Source organism: Typopeltis vanoorti, chromosome 4 (genome assembly GCF_054136105.1).
Source record: "Typopeltis vanoorti isolate ZY-2024b chromosome 4, IOZ_Tvanoo_1.0, whole genome shotgun sequence".
Taxonomy (NCBI): Eukaryota; Metazoa; Arthropoda; class Arachnida; order Uropygi; family Thelyphonidae; genus Typopeltis; species Typopeltis vanoorti.
In genome coordinates, this window is record NC_143552.1 from 52,783,044 (window position 1) to 52,807,034 (window position 23,991).

The window sequence follows — 23,991 nt, forward strand, 5'->3', positions numbered from 1 at the left end:
AATGGAACTGAAAGCTAATAACTGTCTGTCCTTCCTGGATACACTAATCACGTCTTCCAGATGGTTCCTTATCGTTCTCAGTTTATAGAAAACCCACACATACAGGGAGATATTTACACAAACAATCACACCATAATCCATCTCAACAGTATGGTATCCTAAAAAATGCTAACCCACAGAGTGAGAGCAATTTGTTCCAACGACAATGCTCTTACTGCTGAACTCACTCACTTAACACTGCACCTTCTTATCCAATGACTGTAATCCACATAAGATAGACAAAATACTAAATTCTCCCCAGAAATATCCCCCACTGTCCACCACGGAAAACTACAACAAAACAGTCACCATCCCATACATTAAAGGCACATCGGAAAAGATACCTAGAGTGCTCAATAAACATCAACTACACACCGTATTTAGACTCTATGTCAAATTGGCTACTCTCATCTGTTCACCCAAGGACAGCATCTCTCTTTTATCACATCCAGGAGTCTATGAGGTACTCTATTCATGTGATCAAGCCTACTACAGTCAGACAGGAAGAACTGTGGACATCCACCTGAGTGAACATAAAAAATACATCTGGAACTATTGCTATGGCAAATCATGTCTAGCAGACCATGCTTTGGATTCCCCTACACACAGGATCAACTGAAAAAAGACTAAAGTGCTGCACGGAAGCTTTTACGAGTCAGAGAGATTATTCTTAGAATCAACAGAAGACTTGAAACATACTCTAAACCTCAATAAGTATGGCTGTATAAATTTGCCTAAGATTTGAATTTGAGAGAAGTCATCTTAAGACATAACTGATACTTGCTTTCTCTCTCTGTTTTTTTTTTTTTAACATAGAGGGCACCTAATTAGGACTTTAATCTTTGTGTTGCAGCTACAATTGTTCTAACTAGTCCCATTGTTACACCAGATTGTTGTTGTCTCGTGCACTGTGACAAACTGTTTTTTGTGCTCCGAAGATGCTGGTTAGAATACCAGCAAAATATCTGCAATGTCAATAAATAATTATTTAATTTTTTTTTCATGTAGTACTATCATATCCTGTACACCCATTGAGGGTACATGGCAGGAATTTGATGATGATGATGATAATTATTTACTTATCAGTCTGTGTTCTAATATATACCATCAAAATTAATCAACATATTTTATGCAGCATAAGCCTATAGTACGAATGGTAAGAAAAGCCAGAAATGTAGCTTATTCCGCTACTTCTAAGTTAGCCCGAAAAAGAGTATAGTTAACTAAATCTGTGCATATATTCAAGATGTGGCTATAACATACCCTTATAAAGAGAGATAATAACCTTCTAATCTCTCCACCATAACTTGTAATCCAGGTTCTTCAATGTAATACCTTGTCATCTCTTCATCCCAGAGTGTTGGAAAGGTTACAAATCATTTTCACATTTATTAGCTATTGTTTCCCCCCCCCCCCCCCAGTTAACATCATCAGCAAACATCTGGATATTCCTCTTCAAATCATACTTGATATCATTAATGCGCAAATTTAATAGTATTGGCTGCAGTATAGAGTTCTGTAGTACACTGCCAGTTACCTGCATCCTTGTAGATTCTACTCTTTATTTATACTACTCTCTGATGGATATCTATCAACCACTCTCTTATCCATATCACAGCTTTATATCCATCCTATTTGCTCCAGTTCATGTAATAGAAGCCCATGCAGTAAGTATCCTGTCAAATGGCATTGCGAAGTTCAGTACTATCATGTTATAGTCATTTCCTTTATCCAACTCAGCTGTCACTTTATTATAAAAATGAGTAAATTGCTAAGGTAAAACTAACTCTTAACAACCTCAGTGCATCCCCCCCTCCCATAAAATATTGTTTCTATCTACCCATTCCTGAATTCTGCCTTTAAACAACTTTTCTGATGACTGCTGCTCCTAGAGATTCATCTATGATTTGCTACCTCTGTCTTGCCACTTCCTTTATGTAACAGAACTATTTTGCTCTATTTTCACTTGCCAGAACTGAGACTTAAATTAGACATGTTGGTTAGATGCACTGTTGACTCTCTCTTACTTATATTCATAACAGACAGGTTATGAATATAAGCTCTAATCAGACCACTGGATTACTGTGCTCAGTTCTGATCACAAGGATTAGAAGGGGATGAAGTGGCTTGAAGATGAGGGTACAGAGATGGATAGCATAGTTGATGTCAGGACTCTGCAGTGATGTATAATAAATTTAGTTTAATCCTTTATCCAAGTGTGAGCAAACAAAGTTTGCACCTGAAAGTATCTTCAGGACTGGGGTAAGGTGGTACAACACCAGGATTGTACCACCAGCACAACAACAGGTGTTGTACCACCTTACCCCAGTCCTGAAGATACTTTCAGGTGCAAACTTTGTTTGCTCACACTTGGATAAAGGATTAAACTAAATTTATTATACTCTAACCAAGTGAAAAATAAACTTTCAACATCTGCAGTGATGGTTGTGAGGGTGGACTGAATGTATGCAAACTACAGAGTTTGGTGGATGGAGGACAAAGGGACAGGATGTGATTGAGACGTTTGGGCTGTTGAGGAATGTTTTCCAGGGAAATTTTTCATCCTCAGTGCTGTCTAAAGTAATAGAGAAGGTCACCAACAATCAACTTATTCAGCACCCATTTACCTGAAATCCTATTCTATAGTTTTACTGATGATCATACTCTCCACTCATTCATCCTACTCAATATGGAAATCTTGCGGTGGTCAAATGTTACAAGCTCAAAGATCATCTACGATAAGTTGGATCTCCACTCCAGCCATGAATGGGATATTAAGAACCTAAGCACCTTCAGTGCTTTCAAAACACAATTTTGACTTTTTTTCTTGAAAAAAAAGATCTTGGTTCTTTACTTTACTTTTGATAATGTTCAGCTCAACAGTCAAGACCATCTCTTTTCTTGGACTGACACTAACCTCGTAATCTTTCCTGGCACAAATGTCACTACTGTAGCACCTTGGCATTCTATTTTGTTCAAGACATTGAACAAAACATTGAACAAGCTACCAACTGTTGCTGTCAACTCTGTACAAATCACAAATTCACCTAACTTTGAAATGCTGCTCTTGCATCTGGGGTGGTGCATCTAAAATTTCTAAAAATTATTGGTATACTTGATAACCCCTCTCTCTCTCTCTCTCTCTCTCTCTCCACACGCTGCTTACAAACGATCAGTTTCTGCTTCGAATCCTTTCTACTGATATTTCCATTGGTGGTGAATTGTCAAATGAGTGGCAGAATGATAAGAAAATAATTAATATTTATTAACTTATTAGCTAATCTTTTGCTGGTATTATATCCACTATATTCAGAGCACAAGAACAGTTGGTCACAGTACATGAAGCAACAACAATTTGGCATAACAGTGGGCCTAATTTAAAAAAAAAAAAAATTGTAACAGATTACACAAGGAACTAAAGTCCTTATTGGTACCATCTATGTTGGAAAAGAGAGAAAACAAGTATTAATTAGATCTTAAAATGACTGTCTCCCCAGATGTTTGATAAATTTATACAGCCATACTTGTTGAGGTTTGGAGTATGTTTTAAAACTGCTGTTGATTCCAAAAACAATCTCTCTCTCTCTCTCTCTCTCTCTCTCTCTCTGACTTATAATGACTTTGTGTAGCATTTTTATTTTCTTCTATTTGATCCTGTGTGAACGAGCATCCAAGACATGGTCTGCTAGACTCTACTTGCCATAACAATAGTGACAAATGTATTTTTTTATGTTTAACAAGAGGTCTGCCTGACTGTCCATAGTAAGCCAGATCACAAGAACAGGGCACTTCATAAACTCATAGATGTAATAAAGAAGAGAGTTTGTCTTTAGGTGAATGGATGAGAGTTGCCAATTTGACATATGGTATAAATATGGTGCATAGCTGATATTTATTAAGCGCGCTAGATATCTTTTCAGATGTGCCTTGAATGTATGGGATGGTAACAGTTTTGCTGTAGTCTTGTGTGATAGGCATTGGAGGGGATTTCTGCAGAGCATTTAGTATTTTTTCTATCCTATGGGGATTATGGCCATTGGCTAAGAAAGTGTGATGCAACTAAGTGAGTTCAGTGCTAATAGCATTGTCATTGGGACAGATAGCTCTAGCTCTGTTAATTAGTATTTTTAGGATACCACTGTTAAGCTGAATGTTTGTGCAAATATTTCCCTGTATGTGTGGGTTTTCTATAAACAGAAAAAGATAATGAACCATTTACTGTGACAAACTGTTCTTATGCTCTGAAGATGCTGGATATAAAACCAGCAAAATGTCAGCTAATAGGTTAATAAATATTAATTATTTTCTTATCATTCTGTGTTGTAGTAAATACCGTTAAAATAAATTAACGTGTCCACTGGTGCTGTTAGAACTGGCATTCATACCTTCATACCCCCCCCCCATACACACACACATTTTTTTTAAACTTTCAATAACATAACAATTAGCTGTCTAATATCTTTTTTCAGTTGAATTGCTGATCACCATACCTGTTACTGACATTCATCTTATTCATCTTTTCTTCCTTCTACCTCAGGTCTGAGGAATAGCTTTTACCATGAAGAATTTCCTAATGACTACAACTTCCAGCATTTCAAAAAGAATATCAACAGACCAACAGCTTACTTATCTCTTGATCCTTTCCCACATAAAGAAATGATTTGCTGTAGGCTTTGCAGCTCTCTCACTTCTGGAAGTGATATAAATTTAAAAAAAAAAAAAAAAAAACTCAAGTGGCTTAAGTCAGAAATCCTGGCATCACATTTATCTTATACTAAATCCCACGACATCTGCAAAAAAAAAAAAAAAAATATCAACAATACTCTACATCAGACTTTTTGAAAGAATCAAATGTAGAAAACTTGCTTTCTGCTCAGAAAGCTTGTACTTCACTAAGGCTATTGCATCCAACTTCTCCCTTCTGTGCTTTCACTTCTCTAATTTTCAGATGGTATTATAGTAACAGAATCAAAAGACTTGGAATCAGTCTTCTCTTTCAAATCTTATATAAACAAGCAAGAAAAATCATCTTCCAGTATACCCCAAACAGTCTTCTGCAGTTTAGCCTTCCCTGATTTTTTTATCAGGAAGACATCAGAAAAATCTTTGTTGTTCTGGATACCAATATGTATCCTGTTCAAGATGGTATTTATTATTATTATTATTATGTGACACCTCCAAGGAATCCAAAGACTCATTGAGGGAGGGCACCTACTCTACAACTCTCCATCTCCACCACTCAAATCACCAACTACACTGAACTGCATCATCTACACCAATGCCATCTACTGCCCACCACCACTAGTATTTCACAGACAATCACAAACATCCACACCAATGCGGGGATTCAAACCCACAGCCTGGCTGGAGAGCGGATATGCTAACCACTCATCCAAGCAGGCTGGCATACCACCAGTTGCACTCAAAATTTACTCTCTAGTAATTAATACCCATTCTGTACCATCTACTCAAACTCATATTTGTCTGGTATTCGTTCAGCATGGATACCAACCTTTATTCAGCCCATCTCTTAAAAAAGCAAGATTTGAAATCAACCATCAGTCTCTTAATTGTTCTCACTTCATTCTTCTTGAAAACAACATAGAAGGTCATCAACAACCAACTTCCGTCCTACATGGAGACCTGCCACTTAGTGATTAACAGAATGAAATTTGCTATTTTTGTTCCACAATACATCTCCTAGACTAACCTTTTCCATCTTTGAGCACAAACAATGGGAAAATTTTGAGAAAGATTTGTAGTCACTTTCACATTTTCAGGACATTTAATTGGTCTTTGTCAGACTATCATCTTATGGTTTGCTTTCATTGCTTTTTCTGTAGGGTGGTTTTCTGGTCATTCACTGCATGTCATGGTGGATGGTTTCTTTTCTTCAGATTTCCCTGTTATTGCAAGGATATTCCAGGGTACTGTGTGTTTTTTTTTTCACATGCTCTTCCTCTCCTAAACATTAACAACCAACCAATCTCTCACTGACCACAAATTCTACCTATAGTTTTGCTGACAACAGCATACTTTGTTCCTCTTCTTTATTTGACAAAACCATGTAGTACTCAAATGATTCATTCTTCAAGATCTTCTGTAACTGAACAATACTCTCTCTTTAGCAGTCTCCCATGAGATGAGGATAATCCAGTGAACTTTCAGCAGCACCAAAACACAGTCCTGCCTTATTTCTTGTAAGAAAGGTCTTTCTTCACTTCATTTCCAACTTTGCTCTTCTCTAGCTTTCCTAGCACAAGCACATCCCACAACATCCATAGCCTCCAAAATACTTGGCATCCCCTTTTCCTTCAAGGCGTTCTTTCTGATTTGTACAATTCTAAATCCCAAATTCATCCAACCTTAGAATATTGCTCTTGCATTTGGAGTGGTTCATCAAAACTCTTGTTTATAATTCTTGATGCTATCCATAAGAGGACAGCCAATTTGATAAATGAGCCATCTTTCTCTTGTATAAATTCTATCCAGTTTGCTTTCTTATAGATGTTATGTTTCTGCCTTATACCTTTTCTGTAAGTATTTTCATGAGGCACTTCATTGAACTGGCTGACACCATTCCTTTACTTTCTTCAACATGTAAAACAGGAATAGCTGCTAGTCAGCATATTCAAACCTGTCAAACCAACCTCTCATCCTCTTTCATTCCATATACCTCTGTTGTTTGGAACAGCTTCCCCCCATAGCATTTACTCCAGATTATGACCCCATGTTGCTGTTCAAGCATCAAATCATCAGGTTTTCTGTTTCTACTACTTGCTTGTACATGGCACACTTCTCTTATAGATTTTGCAACTTCTCATGTAAGATTGATTAAAAAAAAATCACTAATTGTATAAATGTGAGTGTGATTAAGTACAAAATTTTTATGTTCATAAATATTTAAAATATCTGTGCACTGTTGCTTATATATATATATATATATATATATATTGGAAGTTTATTTTCATTTGGTTAGACTGTAATAAATTTAGTTTAATCCTTTACCCAAGTGTAGGCAAACAAAGTTTGCGCCTGAAGTATCTTCAGGATTGAGGCAACTCGTAGTAAAGGTAGACCAAGCTCCCATCACTCCTTGTCTCAGTATCTCCCATAATGCAAAGCACATCTCCTTGCAGACATGTATGATGCTATGCATTAAGGAAAAGGCCACTATCCAGACCGGTTTCGACCTTTATTTAGGTCTCATCAGTGGGAACCAGACCCAGAAGTGGTGATACTAAGGCAGAAACAATGGAGAGGTCATATTTACTTATACGAGTTGCCAAAAGGTATACCACCTTATTATTAATTTACTCTGGATTTAGAGAAAAATGTTGGAAGTTTATTTTCCACTTGGTTAGACTGTAATAAATTTAGTTTAATCCTTCACCCAAGTGTAGGCAAACAAAGTTTGCACCTGAAGTATCTTCAGGACTGAGAACATACATTATATATGTATATAATATATACATTTTATATATATATATAATTTTTTCAAGAACTTTTCTTAACTAATTTTTTAGCATTTGTTCTTATGTTATTGGTAAACGTTTTTTTTTTGTTAGAAATTATAAGAAGTGATAAACCATCGCAAAATTGATACATGAATCTAATACAAGTTCCAGTATAGTTTTATTTTGAATTTTATAATATAAGTCATGATTTAAAGGGGAAAACCAGTGAGTTTTAAACTTTAATGGACCATTATTGTTTTGTATGGTCTTGTGTTGTTAACTGAAGTCCTTTCACTTAATTCAGCTATTGTGATAAGTCCAAGAAAACCTGGAGTTCTGTTTCATAAGGTATGTCCTTATGAATTTCTGTAAATCATATGGCCTGTTCTTTAGAATTAGATAAGAGTCATGTTAATGTAACATATTACTGAAAAACAAAAATTAAAAAATAAAACACTTATCCATTGGTTATATTCTTTGGTACAGTTCAGACATGGAAGATTGGTCAGAAATACGGTAATCTTGGTTGGGAGATAATATGGTAAACTTAAATGTCATTTAAAAGAGTATTTTATTTGTCTTCACAGATTAGAAGACAAAAAAAAAAAAGAAGCATTTTGTGAATGTAAATTAAAGAATATCTGGAACAGGAACAAGAAGCCAGACTACCTTTCCGGAGTTTGGAGAATAATAATAATTATTATTATTATAACATGACACCGTCATAGAATCTATAGATATTGCAGGAAGCCACTCTACACTATACAACACTGAATGCTCCACCATATACACTGCATGATCTGCCACATACTACACAGTTAGGTGTAGTAGTTGGTGGCATGCATGTATGTATTTGTTTTGCATGATGATAAACCTGAGTTTTGGAGAAAAAAGTGCTAATTTTTTATGAGATTAGCTAACTTACCTTTATTTGAAAAAAAGTCCATATGAAGATTTCTTTTGTCAAACTCAAGGTCTTGACAAACTCATTTTTCAGTTGAAAGGCATATGTCTCATCATTCATTCATTTAACTGTGTATGGAGGCACTAAACAGAATGGTAATAAATGATAAATATTTCTACCATGCTGCTTGTCTTAACTCTGGGATATCTTATTTTTAGTATTGCACAAATGAAAGATATTATGAGGAATATATAATGAAAATATTTTACTTCTAATGATATCTGGAATAATTTTCATGCCACTTTATCTGAAAGAAAGGTCCTAGACTGTAATACAATTCATATTCAATTTTCTGTTTAAACTATGTTGAAATAAGTTTTGGTGCATCCCCTGTTTTAGGAAAAAAAAACATATTAATATTTTTATTCCAGTCATAAGTATATTTCACACTTGCCATATACTGCTAACAATAATAACTCAAGTTATCCACATTTGACTTATTATTATTATTCAGGCCTCCATGGAATCAAAACACTCAGGAAGGACCTAGGAGGTCCTTCCTAGGAAACACAAAGTCTCTCATGCCACTCCTTGAACTCATTGACCGTTCTTGCTCTCACCACTCTATCAGGCAGTGCATTCCATGGTTCAACCACCCTCCATGCAAAGAAACCACTTTTCACCCTCATGCTCACAGCTTCCTTTTGCAACTTCCAGGGATGGCCCCTTGTCATCACTCCTTCCCGCTGTTCCACCAAGTGAAAGAATTCCCCAGTGTCAACCCTGTAACTACCTCTCAACAGTTATTCAAATTAAGTAGATATTGAATCCAACATTATTTCAAAGCCGAATAGAGGAACTACAAGAGTTTCGTGCTGAATATAGAAACTATAAAAGTTTCGGTGGATCCAAGCATAAGCAAACCTTTCATGACAGGGGCAACTCGTAGTAAAGGTGGAGTAAGCTCTGATTACTATCCTTAGTATTTCCCATAATGTAAAACACATCTCCTAGTGGACATGTATGATGTTATACATTATGGGGAGGGCCACTACCCAGACCGGTTTCGACCTTTATTGAGGTCTCGTTATTGGGAGCCAGACCCAGATGTAAATACTCAGGTTGAAGTGATGCAGAACTTACATGCTTTACCATACAAGTTGCCAAAAAAAGAGTCACATCACAAACGGCACCAAGAATTACTGAAAAAAGAGAGCCAAAAGGCTTCACTTCAATGATGCAAAATTATTCAAAGTAAGTGGATATTGAATCCAACATTATTTCAAAGCCGAACAGAGAAACTACAAGAGTTTCGTGCCAAATAGAGAAACTACAAGAGTTGCCCTTGTCATGAAAGATTTGCTTATGCTGCTTGGATCCGCCGAAACTTTTATAGTTTCTATATTCAGCACGAAACTCTTGTAGTTCCTCTATTCGGCTTTGAAATAAAGTTGGATTCAGTATCCACTTAATTTGAATAATTTTGCATTGCCGAAGTGAAGCCTTTTGGCTCTCTTTTTTCAGTAATTCTTAGTACCTTTTTTGGCAACTCGTATGGTAAAGTATATAAGTTCTGCATCACTTCAACCTGACTATTTACATCTGGGTCTGGCTCCCACTGATGAGACCTTCATAAAGGTCGAAACTGGTCTGAGTAGTGCCCCCCCCCCATAATGTATACCATCATACATATCCACTAGGAGATGTGTTTTACATTATGGGACATACTAAGGATAGTAATCAGAGCTTACTCCACCTTTACTATGAGTTGCCCCTGTCATGAAAGGTTTGCTTATGCTTGGATCCACCGAAACTTTTATGGTTTCTATATTCGGCAAGAAACTCTTGTAGTTTCTCTATTCGGCTTTGAAATAATGTTGGATTCAATATCCTTAATTTGCATAATTTTGCATTGCCAAAGTGAAGCCTTTTGGTTCTCTTTTTTCAGTACCTCTCAACAGTTTAAAAGTCTCAATCATATCACCTCTCCTTCTTCTATCTACCAAACTCTGCAGTCCACATTCCCTCAGCCGATTCTCATAACTAACATTCTACAGTCCTGAAATCATCTTTGTCATCTCTGTACCTTTTCCACAGTTAATTTATCCCCTTCAAATCCTGCGGACCAAATTTGAGAACAATAGTCTAAGTGTGGTTCTGATCAGGATTTTATACAACAGAATGATAACTCTTTTATCTCTGCAGGTCAGCATCCTTCTCAGTGTCGCAGCAATCCTTTGGGTTACCTTCACCACCTTTGCAATATGTTCCCTGAATTTCAGTTTTATATCAATCATCATCCCCAAATCTCTTGTCTCTCCGCTACTTCCTCCAGTAAAGCTCCTCCAATCGAGTATGCAGCCTCCCAGACTTCAAGACTTTACTTCAAGAGTTTGATTCATTACCCCTCCATTCATTCGCCCATCTGTCTAGTTTATTCAAATCCTTTTGCAAGGCTACTACATCTGCACTATTACTAATAACCCTTCCTAGGTTCACATCATCTGCAAACAACTGAATATCCCCTTGCAATCCATTGACAATGTCATTGATATTAAGGGTAAACAATACAGGTCCCAGTACTGAGCTCTGTGGGACCCCACTTGTAACCTTCTGCCTCCTTGATACTGCCCCACCATACACGACTCTCTGATACCTATCAGACAGCTAATCCTGAATCCAGTTGACTAACCCGACATCTAAACCCATGTGCTGTAACTTAAATATCAGCTCATGTGGCACCCTGTCAAATGCCTTTGCCAAATCCAAAAAAATGGCAGTATATGCCTTTCCCTCATCAACTGCTCTTGTAACTTTATTATAAAAGGCTAGCATATTACTAAAGCAAGAGCACCCCTTAACAAATCCGTATTGACTCTCACAGATAACATTACCCTCATCTGCCCAATGCTGTATATGGTCCCTCACTAATTTCTCTAAAATCTTTACAACTACTGGTGAAACACAAACTGGCCTATAGTTAGACACATCCAGTCTGCTACTTCTGTTATGCAATGGCATTGTAAAAATAATCATAATTAAAATTCTGAATATTTTTACGTATTGTTTATGTTCGTATGTTTATTAGTTTTGTTTTCATAATACGCATTGTCGGCACTTGCGATGTGCCCATTATGGAATTGTTTTGTCCAAAGTGATATGTAAAGAAGTTAAAAAATTGATGTACTTACTAGATTTGATCTTTGTATTACTTAAAAGAATTTGATTGTGGTTTGAAATATTAAGTTTTGTGTTTTATGAAGACATTCTCTTGTCGCTAACGGAGACAACGTGTCAGCCATTATACAGTACTTAGTTTCTCGCTTGCCACGGAGTGTGCATGCTCGCCGAGAAGTTTGATGAGTGATTGACAGCTAACAAGAAAGCGTTCGGTATCTGAGTAACGGCTGTAAACAAAAGAGCATTCGGAAGGAATTTAGAACACAGGCCGTCAGATGTTTAGGTTCGGAGGAACTTGAGTTTTTTTATGTGACAGTCGGAGGAAAATTAATAGTATATTCCGATAAAGGAATCGCAGAACTATTAAGTTTTAATGTAGAATAAGTATGTGGATGAATAAAAGGAAAATATTGTTATATGCATTTTAAATGGAATATTGGAGGAAACACTAATTGAAAGATTAATAGTAGATTCCGAAAAGGGAATCGTAGAACTGTAAGTTTTTTATTGGAAGAGTGAAGACTGTCAATAAGCATTTAGTGAATAAAAGAAGAATTTGCTATTTACGTTCTAAAGGACTGTTCGAAAAAACTCTGATTAGGATGTTTCATCTGTATTAAGGACGCCAGATCTGACTATTATTTCTACTGAAGAAAAGAGACAGAATTAAGTCAGGAAGAATTAATGTGTGTTACATAAGTGATGAGAAAGGATCCTGTAAAAATGAAGAATAGAGTCATATATCTATTGAAAAGGAGCTTGACAGAGAAAGAAACTGGCTATGAACATTTTTGTGATTGTGCAAACGAAGTGTTTAGTCTAGTCTTAAGTGTAAGTTTATTTTTAAAAGGCCTTGGATCCAATTAATTTGTAGTTAGTTATGTAAAGTTGTTTGAAGTGTATATATATATATATATATATATATATATATATTGTTCTTGTTTTATTAAATGTGTTTATTTTGTGTTTTGGTCTTGAGTCAGTGTTTATTTGGATTCTGAAAGAAAGAGTTAAGACCATTGCACCAATATTTTTTTTATTCCGAGTGTACCTATAGGTACACTCGGAATAAAAAAAATAATTGTTAGAAACAGAGATCATCTCTATGGTACGATTAAAAATATTAAGATAAATATGAATATCCTTATCTATATAAAAATCCACCAATTATTAACAGCACTATCTTACCTTCCTTCCATTCTTTGGGTACCTTTCCCATAGCCATACTTTCATTGAAAAGCCAGGTCAATGGAGCTGTCAGTTCTTTAGCACATTCTCTCAAAACCCATGGTGAAATACCATCCAATCCTGCAGCTTTACTGACATCCAGGGTACTCACTATTTGAAACACACTCTCCTCTTGCACCTTGAACCTGCCCTATCCCTCTAGTATTAAAACTTACTTCTCCAGGATGAAATACTCCAATAAAGTGTTTATTGAACAACTCCACTATGTTCTCTGCATCGGTCACTTTATTCCCATTTTGATCCCACAATGTCACTCTTCCACAATCATTTCTACAATTACTGGCCACATAGCTAAAAAATTCCCTAGGATTATATTTGGATCTTAGTGCCAGTCTCTTCTCATATTTCAGTTTCACCTTCCTCACCATATTAGTCACTCTAGCCTGAGTCTTATATTCTTCATACATCTGCTCTCAACCTCTCTCCTTATATCTCTTCCATAACCTCTTTTTTTGCCTGCAGTTCCTGTTTGATATTGTTTGTCATCCACTTTACACCAAATTGTGTCCTTTTTCTTAACTCGTGGAATACAGCTTACTATTGCTGCCAACAAATATTCCTTCACAATTTCCCACGTGCACTAATGATATCCCAGCCTTCCAATTCTGCCTTCCATATAACTGCCCCAAGTTGATATCTAAGACTATTATAATCATCTGCCTTACAATCCACATATGTTTCCTTTTCTTTGATACTCCTGCATGTCTATTCATCTTCCAAGTCTAAACCACATGGTCACTCTCTCCAACGGGGGGGGAAAGATGTCATCTTGGTTATTATCAGCTCTTCTGATGCCATGCCCAAATCCAAAACTCTTGAACCTCTTGTTCCCTCTATTACATGTTACCTAAGACATCTGTTCTCCAAGAACAGATGTCTTAGGTAACAGAAATTCCATTCCCTTATTACTACATGCATTTTCCTCTTCCCAACTTATGCTGCTTACTTTTAGGCTTACACGGTGATCAGAATACATTTTGGAAAATTATGGTGAAAACTACTGTGTTTGAGTCTGGTCATGGCATCAGAAGAGCTGACCGAGATGACATCCCCCTCCCCCCCATTGGAGAGAGTGACCATGTGGTTTTGACTTGGAAGATGAATAGACATGCAGGAGTATCAAAGAAAAGGGAACATATGTGGATTATAAGGCAGATGATTAATATTATTAGATATCAACTTGGGGCAGTTACATGGAAGGAAGACTCAAACACGGTAGTTGTCTCCATAATTTTCCAAAACTTATACTGCTGTAGTTAAAATCTCCCATAATAATCATTCTTCTTGCACTTGCCAAGCTCAAATGCCTAACCATCTCCTGCTCCCTACCCTCTCTGCTCCTTGGCTTGTAGCAACATCCCACTAAATATCCTGTCTTGCCCACCTCTACTTCACGCATATGCTTTCGAAACCATTATTGTCACTGCCCTCCAAAGCCTCCACTCTTAGAGGACATAAGTCATCACTTATCATAAGCAGCAGACCACCACCGCCTTTTCCCTTCCTATCCTGCCAAAAAATGCTGTACCCTGCTACTTCTATTCCTGTTATTATATCATCTTCCCAATAATCTTTTGCCAGGCTAATGCAATCAACACCACCAATTCATCTCCTTTATTCCGGATACTCCTGGCATTAGTATAAAGCATAAAAATGTCACTGCTTCTACACCTATCATTATTCCCTCCAGAGTCCACTGGACTTGGTGTTACCTGATGTTGTCCCCCTTCCCACAAGAGGCCACCCTGCTACCATCCACCCTGGGAATTCTAGTTTCTCTGCATTGGTGCACCAACTCGTTCAGAAAACAGCAATCTCTTTCCAGATGCCTACATCCTTCCTCATTCAAATGCAAGCGGTCTCTCGCATACAGCTCCTTTCTGTCCTCAAATGCCCTCCAAGCATCCACATATTCCAATCCTCTCTTCTGACACATTCTGGCTATTATGCTATTCATTATTACTGCTCTTCTGCTCAGCTCATCATTATCATTCATGGGTAACACACACACACTATCTTTCCTCTCTGTGTTTTCTTTTGAACAACCTCAAGCATGAATCTCAGATCCCTCGCCACCTGATTTACGCTGCCTCTCAAGTCATTCATGCCCACCATCACAATCATCTCATTCACGCTTCCATCCCGCTTAATTGCCATAGCCACACTTTCTATCTTTCCTCCAGGCAAACACTCCTGTGGCATCCTATCTTGCGCACCAAAGATCATAGAGTCTCCATACATCATACTTCTTACCATTCTGTTCCTTGATTGCTCACCTGCATCCCTCACTCTCTCTCTCTCTCTCCTCTAACCCTTTCTCTTTGTGTTTTCCTACTTACCTGCTGTTCTGGCATCACTCTATCCTTGGTTCCAGCACTCCCTCGCATTCTTCTCATTCTTTCTCTCTGACTGTTTCCATTCTTGGTCAACTTATAGTATACTAATACTGTGGATGGGAAAGAAAGAACTTGTTCACATTTATCTTGAAAAGTTGTGGATTATATTCTCTGGGAAACATATAAGAGGGCAGCAGTGGAAGGGATGAATGAGGAGGAGAAATTTGTGCAACGTTTTTGTATGTTTTTTAGAAGTATCAATTTTTTTAAATTAGTTTTAAATAAAATTTATCATTTGCTTATGAGTTTGAAATAAGTGCAGAGTTATAATGATAATGTTTTTTTTTTTTTTAATGGGGAATCCATCCACGAGAGATTTCCCAACCTATAGTATACTAATACTGTGGATGGGCAAGAAGGAACTTGAAAAGTTGTGGATTATATTCTTTGGGAAACACAGCAGTGGAAGGGATGAATGAGGAGGAGAAATTTGTTCTATGAGTTTGGAGATGCACTGTGAGGGAGTGTTGGTTAGCTATTGCATGCATTTGAACTGATTTCACAGAGAATGGGGGTATTATTGATAATTCTATAATAAATTTAGTTTAATCCTTTATCCAAGTGTAAGCAAACAAGGTTTATGCCTGAAGCATTTTCAGGACTGAGGCAACTCGTGGTAAAGATGGACCAAGCTCTTATAACTCCTTGTCTTAGTATCTCCCATAATGCAAAGCACATCTCTTTGCAGACATATATAATGCTATGCATTAAGGGAAGGGCCACTACCCAGACCAGTTTTCACCTTTATTGAGGTCTCGTCAGTGGGAGCCAGACCTAGAAGTGGTGATACCAAGGTGGAAGCAGTGGAGAAGTCATCTTTACGAGTTGCCAAATGATAATTCTGATGAACAGTAGCCGTAGAATATTTGTGGAAGCTGCAAGCAGCGGAAACTGATGCCTCTGTGAAAATGAGTGAAGTGTATCAGTGAGTGGGGGGATCATTGATCAGTCTGACTGTCTTTTTTTGTGCAGAAAAATTTTAATTGAATTGTAAATAAAAACAATATTGCCTTAGAAGAAAAGCTTGCTATGATGTGAGATGATATGTCCAGTGAATCAACTGGACATGAATCATTTTGTACTTAATGACAATATTAAAAAAAAAATTAAAGAATTGTGTAAAGTGCAAGATGCATGAATTATGTGGTATCTGAGTTTCTGTTATTCTCATTTATTAAAGAGAGAGAGAGGATTCTTTCTAGCTTCATGGTTTGAGCATTAGAATAAAGAAATCATTGCTATTTCTACTCAGGTGATTCAAGAAAAAGACCAAAATATATACAAATCTTTAAAAAGTGGTGATCCTGAGATCAAAACATTTAAAAATTTTCAAAAGTATATTGAAGGCAGCAGGTAACCAAAACTGTGAGCACAGGCAAGTGTTTAATTTTGGTCAAGACCAAAACTCAAGCTTCCTATTCTGCCTATACTGCAGCTCACAACAGTTGTGAAAGAATCATTGGCAAATCTAGATCAGAATTTTCAAAGGGCCAAAGGCTGCAAACTTGCTTCCTGCCCAAATGGCAGTTCTCTCCTTCTGGTCCCTTGCCAAGGCCATTGGACACAACTTTTGCCTGTCCAGGGGTTTTCCACCACTCTCATGTTTGGATGGTGCTGTGGTTACCTCACCTAAAGACAAGGCCGGCTTACTGGCATTGCTCTTCTCTTCCAATTCTACATTGATGACCTGGGCAAAGTTCCCTCCACTCCATAAAGAATAGATCTCTCCATGTCACTCATAGTCATCTACCAGATAGAAATCTGAAGAATCCTTAATAACCTGAACACAAACAAGGCATCTGGTCTTGACAGTATTCCACCTGTTATGTTAAAAATTTGTTCCCTAGAACAAACACGTATTCTATCCTATTCAACTGCCATCTACCCTACAACATGGAAACAGGTCCACATCCAGCCTCTCCCATAGAATGATGATTGAAGTAAACCAGTGAACTATCAACCAATTGCTCTCACTTCTGTTCTCTAAAATTATAGAGAAGATTTTCAACAATCAATTCTTGAACCACACAGAGACCTGCCACCTAATCAGTAACAGCAATACAGATTCTACCACTCACTATCTACAGCTAATCTAGCTTTCACCACCCACCTTTGAACTCAAGCCATGGATATTTTGGAGAAACTCAGTGGTTTCCCTCGACATTTCAAAGGCATTCGATCAGGTATGGCACAAGGACCTGCTTAGAAAACTGCCATCCTATGGTCTGCCTTCCACACTCTGCAACTAGATCGCCAACTTTCTCACTGGTCACTTACTGTGTGTCATGGTGAATGGTTTCCTTGCCAATGCAGGAGTACTCTAGGGTTCTATTTTTTCACCCCCTCTATTTCTCTTGTATATAAATGACCTGCTCTCACAGACTTCCAATCCCCTGTGCTTTGCCAATGACAGTACACACTATTCCTTCTTTTCATTTGATGAACCTTTTAGTGCTCAAGTATTAGAGTCCTCAAGATCCACCACAACCAGTGGCCCAAACTTTGATCTCCTAGTTGTATCCCAATGAAGCAAGGACAACCTTGTAGGCTTCAGTGTCACCAAAACAGTCCTGTCATATCCAAACATGATCATATTTCCCTTCTTGGACTGACCTACACTCTGATCTTTACTGGCAAAAGCACATTTCAACTATAGCTTCTGCAGCTGCCAATAAACTTGATATGCTTTTTCACACAAGACACTTGTGTGATAAAAAAAGTTAGCATGTTCACAGATGCTAACTCTATAGAAATCCCAAAGCTGTCCAACCATAGAATATTGCTCCCATATTTGGGGTGGTGCACCAAAATCCTCTCCAAGATTGCCTCGATTCTATCCAGAAGAGGACAACTCAGCTAATTAATGATCCCTCTCTCTCACATATCCACTTCAATCCTTCTCTCACAGACATATGGTTTCTGCCTTGTGCCTCTTCTGCAGATACTTTCGTGGACAGTGCTCTGCTGAATTGGCCACTATTATTCCTCCACTTTCTTCCAAAATCCTTAAAACAAGAGCCACTGCTAACCAACACCCTTTTACAATCCATCTTGAAACTCACCAAACCAACTTTACTTCCTCCTCTTTCATTCCATCTACTTATGTTCTTTGGAACAGCCTCCCTCATTCTGCCTTTCCCAAAGAATACAAACTTCAGCTGTTCAAACAAAATGTGAACAGATTCCTCCTTTTTTCTTATCCTCTTGCCCACACACACGCACTAATCTGCTTATAGTTCTTGTGACCTTTCATGTGTGGATTATATATATATATATATATATATATATAAATTATAGAAAACTGGCCTACTTTGGAAATCTGTGCATAGTTGACCATTTTTACAAACTAGTTAAAAGATATTTCACTGTTTTATTAGGATCTAATGCTACTGGCGATAAAGTTAAAAATTGTTAATGGTTTATCACTTTAAAAGTGCTTTGTAAGTGAAGGTTTTTTTTTAATCAGTCTGCTTGTTCTCAAACTGGAAAGATATCGTGAGAGGCAAAGGATTTTTTTTCTTTGAAAATTTTAATATTCCTTTACTGTGTACTGTAGCATCTGGATACTGTTGGAGATATTAATGAGAACATTAAAAGTTTTAAAAGTTCTGTTTTTGTCACTAAACACTACATCAGTAATCCAGTTTCTGGATAAGAGAGTAAAACTGCTCAAAAATTATTATTAACATTTGAAGAATATCAAAGAAAATGATAAGAGACTTGGATGCTAAAGAAAAGGAAAATGTTAAAGAATTTTGAAAAAAAATTAATATTAAGATGCCGTAGACTTTATTAGAGAATCCTGATGATGTAAGCCTTGCTTAAGAAGCATGTGGAAGAATCCTGATGAATAGGCTTATACATTGAATATCCTATGTGATGTAGTTTCAGGAAATTGACAACATAGACTAAATAATAACCAAAAATGTTACTTAATATTTCCAATATTTTGCCAAAGTTAAATTGACATCTTCAAGGATTAATACACTTTTCGTGTTGACAGTAATATGAGAGAGCACTTTGGATAAGGGCAATATAACTGTAATTCTAAACCATTCAGATTACAATTAAAAAAAAAATGACTACCCTTCTTGAAAACCAGTTTACTTACTACCAACTAAACTATGATCCCAGCAACGCACACAGGTCATAGTTGTCCACAGACTTAAAAAATGTCACATTCTGGCAGACAGAGGTAACCAACAAACTAAAAGCCTACAATTATGGACTCCCCCAATATATACTTCCAAAAATCTGCTATCCATTCACATATAAATGTGGCTACTTACAAACCACATAGAAAGTTAGCATCCCTTATCCACTCTCCTAAAGACCAGCTGCAACTTCTGGATTTACCTGGGTCTGCCCACTTTAAATCCAGTATACAAGATTTCACTCTCCTCAACACAGTCCTAATGGTCTGTTTTGATGTCTCCTCCTTATTCACAATTGTCCTAATTTAGATTCCTTTGCTCTAATTCAAGCAGAATTTCCTTTTAATATCTCAGCTCTATTTCAGTTCACTATGAATTCAGGCTATTTTGTTTGGAAAGGAAAATTCTACAAACAAATACAGGGCACAGCCATGGGATCCCCCCCCCCAAAAAAAACAAATTTTTTATAGAGATATTTGAAAAGAACATCTTAAACTTTGCCCCCTTGAACCTACTATTTGGCTGTGCTGTGTAGATGCTGTGTGTGTGTGTGTGTGTGTGCTATTTGGCTACATAAAACCTAGACACCTTAACTACTTTCATTTTCTATTTGAACTAACAACATCAAAGGATCCAGTTCACAACAGAAATAAAAAGTAACAACAGTCTGTCCTTCTCAGGCATCCCAGATTTTATAGTTCCACATATATATAATATCCATTTGTCACAGAATTTCTCATATGGCTGGCTACCAGCCATATGAGGACTAGAAATATTTTATTTTTATTATATGTATGAGGCAAATCAATCTTTCTCTTTGTGAAACCAATTTGTTTTCTTTGTTTCTTTCTATTAGTGTTGGAAATATATCTCAAGTTATGTGAATCTCAAGTTGTATGACTTTGTCATGAATGTATTACTGATGTATATTTAAGCACTACTGCATCTGGTTTACTTTCAGTGACATGCAGATAAGAACTTCTGAAACTTCTGGGATCCATATTAGTGATTATCTGTTTATGACATTGGTGAAACAACATTACCAAGATGGAAATGTGAGAGTGTTGTTTCAACTGAGAAATTTGCAGGAAGCTAATGCCAAGGAACCAGAGCATTTGCAAAATAATTTTATGGAAATCTTGGTAGTCAAATGTTGTAACAATCACTTCACAGACTCTTTAGGGATTCAGGTTAGCAGTAGGATGGATAGTTAGTTGTACATAAGCATCAACCATCAAGGAATCATCAGCACATACTCTACTAGTCGATAGAACATCGTGACTGAAAGAGCATTTGGAAGTCCACAATGTAGAGTGACAAATCATGCTAATTTTATTTTTATTTTTTTATTTTTTTAAATCAGATGGGTGAATGTGGCAAAAGCCTGGAGAATGTCTTATGCTTACGGTCATAATCCCAGCTGTGAAGTAATACTGTAGAACTATTTCTTCTAGTTTGGTATAGACCGGAGCTTTAATTAGTGCCTGTTAGAATGAATTCCAATGAATATGCAACACTTCTCAATCATGCAGTTCTTCCTGCATTTTTTCATCTTTATGGAACAGCCCTGTGTCTCTTTCAGCATGTGAGTGTTTTTTTTGTGACATGATATGATTAACATTATGAGGAGAAACTTATACACAGACTTCATCTAATCCATTAGAAAACTTTTAGACAAAATGAGTGTTAGGTGCAAGCCATATACCATTGGATGCTGAAAGAAATATGATTCAACATACAAAGAAATATGGTTCAACCTGACTTATACTCTTCCACGTTTGTGATAATATATCTGGAAGAGTTGAAAATGTGATTATTGCCTAAGAAGGACCAACATGCTATCTAGCTATTTGCAGTTTAGATTTCTCTGAAATATAGTGCTGCCATATTGTATTAACTTCTTTCAATGGGATATACATATTATACAGGAAAAAAATTATACAATATGTGATATTTACCAATCATGATGGCCAAGTAGATAGTGTATCTACTATGCAACCAACAGGCTGTGGATTTTAATCTCATTGCAGCATAGACGTTGCAGATTACCAGATTTTATAATTATTAATTGTCATTTAAAAGAAATGGGAAATGAAGAGGAATTTCTGAGAGAATGTCAATGTATAAATGCGAAATGCACCAAAAATATTTTTTAAAAAATCAGTGCATATTTTAACATGATATAAACTAGTTTAATGTTACTTTTGGTTTCTTACTTAAGAAGAAGAATCTTTGTAGTTTTGATATTCCACAGAGCAGAAGGAAGGAAAGATTGTGTCTTTTCACAAATGAGGTGTCAAGTTACTGATCTTTTTTCTGCTGAAGTGATTTTTTAGAATTTAGTTAAGATTAGAATGCAGGATTGGGTGAATAAAATATAGTCAGAAAGAGTGTCAGGAATGATTTTTCTTTTGAAGGCTGGTGAGTAAGTGGAATGTATTTCAGAAAGGGATGATGAGTACACTAATCACTGATACCCAGTGAATGTAGAGAGAGAGAGAGAGAGATGACAGACACACTGAGATCTGGAGTGACCTTGCTGTGATATGATTGTGAAGCCTGTTAATATTAATGACTAGTATTAATGATAAGTACTATTATTATAGCACCATTAGATCTATATAAATTCTTTTAAAAATTACTTTTTTCTTCCCTAGTGGCAAAACTGGCTGTAGAGAAGATTCAACCACTAGTTAGAAAAATGGATAAAGAACATAAAATGGATCCATCAGTAATTAACCTGCTATTTGAAAAAGGTGTAAGTCAAAATTATACTAAGAGAGAGAGAGAGAGAGAGAGATAAGAAAAGAGATTTAAATAATTTGCAGGTGTAGTTTGTATAGTTTGTATAATGAATGCAAAAAAAAAAAAATTAATCAAGGAGATAATCAAGAATGGAGAAAAATTGTATTATTCTCCATTATTATTCTAACTTGGGTCATTACCTTAACTATGTCTTTAGATTCACGGATTGGCTAATTTGTAGCCTCCACTATATCACCAGCTTTACGATGGAACAATTTTATCCTCTTTCTACTTCTTTGGAATCTCATCTGTTTCAAGACTCTTTGTTAAACAGATATGTCAAAGCTGTCATTAATTCCTTGGAACATTCCTTTAAGAACATGCAGTGACATGTTATCAAATCCTTTTGCATTATTGATCATCACATTTACTTAATTCCTCACATGCTTTTCCTCATTCACCACGTAGTTCATCCTTCTCATTCCCTATACCCAAGCCTCTCAATCTTCATTATGAAATGAGAAACTGTGCATCTGGGAGAAGTAGTCATTCTGGGCACAATTCTCATAAAGTAAAGGCATATTTAGGCTAGCATGCATGCATGCATGTGTGTGTGTGACTGAGTGAAAGGTTGAGATATCAAGGAAGGGTAGAGTGTTATAGTATTTCCAGTCAGCTCCTGAGTTTTTGTTATGTAAATACAGTGAAATGTGTAATGAGTCTAGACCATGTAATGAATCTAGTGAGACTAGACCATAGGTTCCCAAAGTGGGCGGTACCGCCCCCCCCCAGTGGGCACTGAAGCCTTCTGGGGGGGGCTATAGTGGGATTAGAAGCATTTGGGGGCAGTCAGGTGGTCTAGGGGTCTTTATAGAAGCAATTAATAATATATATTTAAAAATTAATTATTTTCGTGATTTTGCAATTAGATAATCATTTAAAATTTAAATGTTGCATTTTAATTCATCTTATGCTTTTATCAATTTTCTATTTCAATTATTTAATCATTTGAAAATTTACCATGTCAGATAGAAATAGATGCCAATTTTCTCTATCACTGAAAAAATAGAGCATGTATATGTGTGTGTATAATAGGTTATGTTTACAGTAGCAAATATATTCGTTATATTTCATTTCAAAATATATATAAAATATATAAAACCACTTTTCTAATTGATTTGTACAAAAATAAACCCAATTTTATATAATTTATATAATGGGGGCGTTACAAAATTATGTCTTGCAAAGTGGGCGGTGGCCCAAAAAAGTTTGTGAACCTATGGTCTAGACCATGTTGTCAAATGGAGAACATGTCATTCATTTGGTGTAGCCACATAGTAGGCTTATGTGGGATGTTTCCAGATGGGTATGACCAGTGAGGTGAGATAGCGCCTAGACTAAATTCTTCATTAATTTATGTGGGGAAATTAGTCCTCTAAACTAGAGGCTGAGATTAGAGATTTTTAAATATTTCACTGTATATATATATATATATTTGGGATGGGAAGGTTTGAGTTTTTGCTAACCTCAAGGAGCCAGGAGGTAATCCTGTCAGGTTATTTTATTAAGTTTTTTTTTTTTTTTTTGTATGTATAGTGTGTGTGGAGGGGAAGGGTCTTTTGATCTCTCTAAAAATATTCTATACTACAAAAAAATTATAAAATGCGCTAAATGTTGCATTTTCTTTTAAATATATGGTATATGCCTTTTGTAAACTTTTCTCATCTTTTTTTTGGGAAAAAACATCCATCATGTCAACATATAAATGTGTAGTGTGAATTAAAAGCTATTTTACTTAGCTACAATTGTGATCATATGAGGTTCTTCCATAAATTGACCAGCCACTGTGTTCTTCATTGTGAAGTGTT

General features: G+C 36.4%; 1 protein-coding gene across 4 annotated transcripts in view; it reads left to right on the forward strand.

The window, feature by feature from the left end:
* The window catches only part of LOC150107302 (short/branched chain specific acyl-CoA dehydrogenase, mitochondrial), a 186,810-nt gene that overhangs the window by 47,675 nt on the left and 115,144 nt on the right, over positions 1 to 23,991 (forward strand). For all 4 annotated transcript variants that reach the window (XM_090391162.1, XM_090391160.1, XM_090391161.1 and 1 more), the window contains one exon: positions 22,036 to 22,136. In XM_090391162.1, the coding sequence (XP_090247288.1) occupies positions 22,036 to 22,136 (101 nt within the window). The remainder of the gene's footprint in view (positions 1 to 22,035; positions 22,137 to 23,991) is intronic.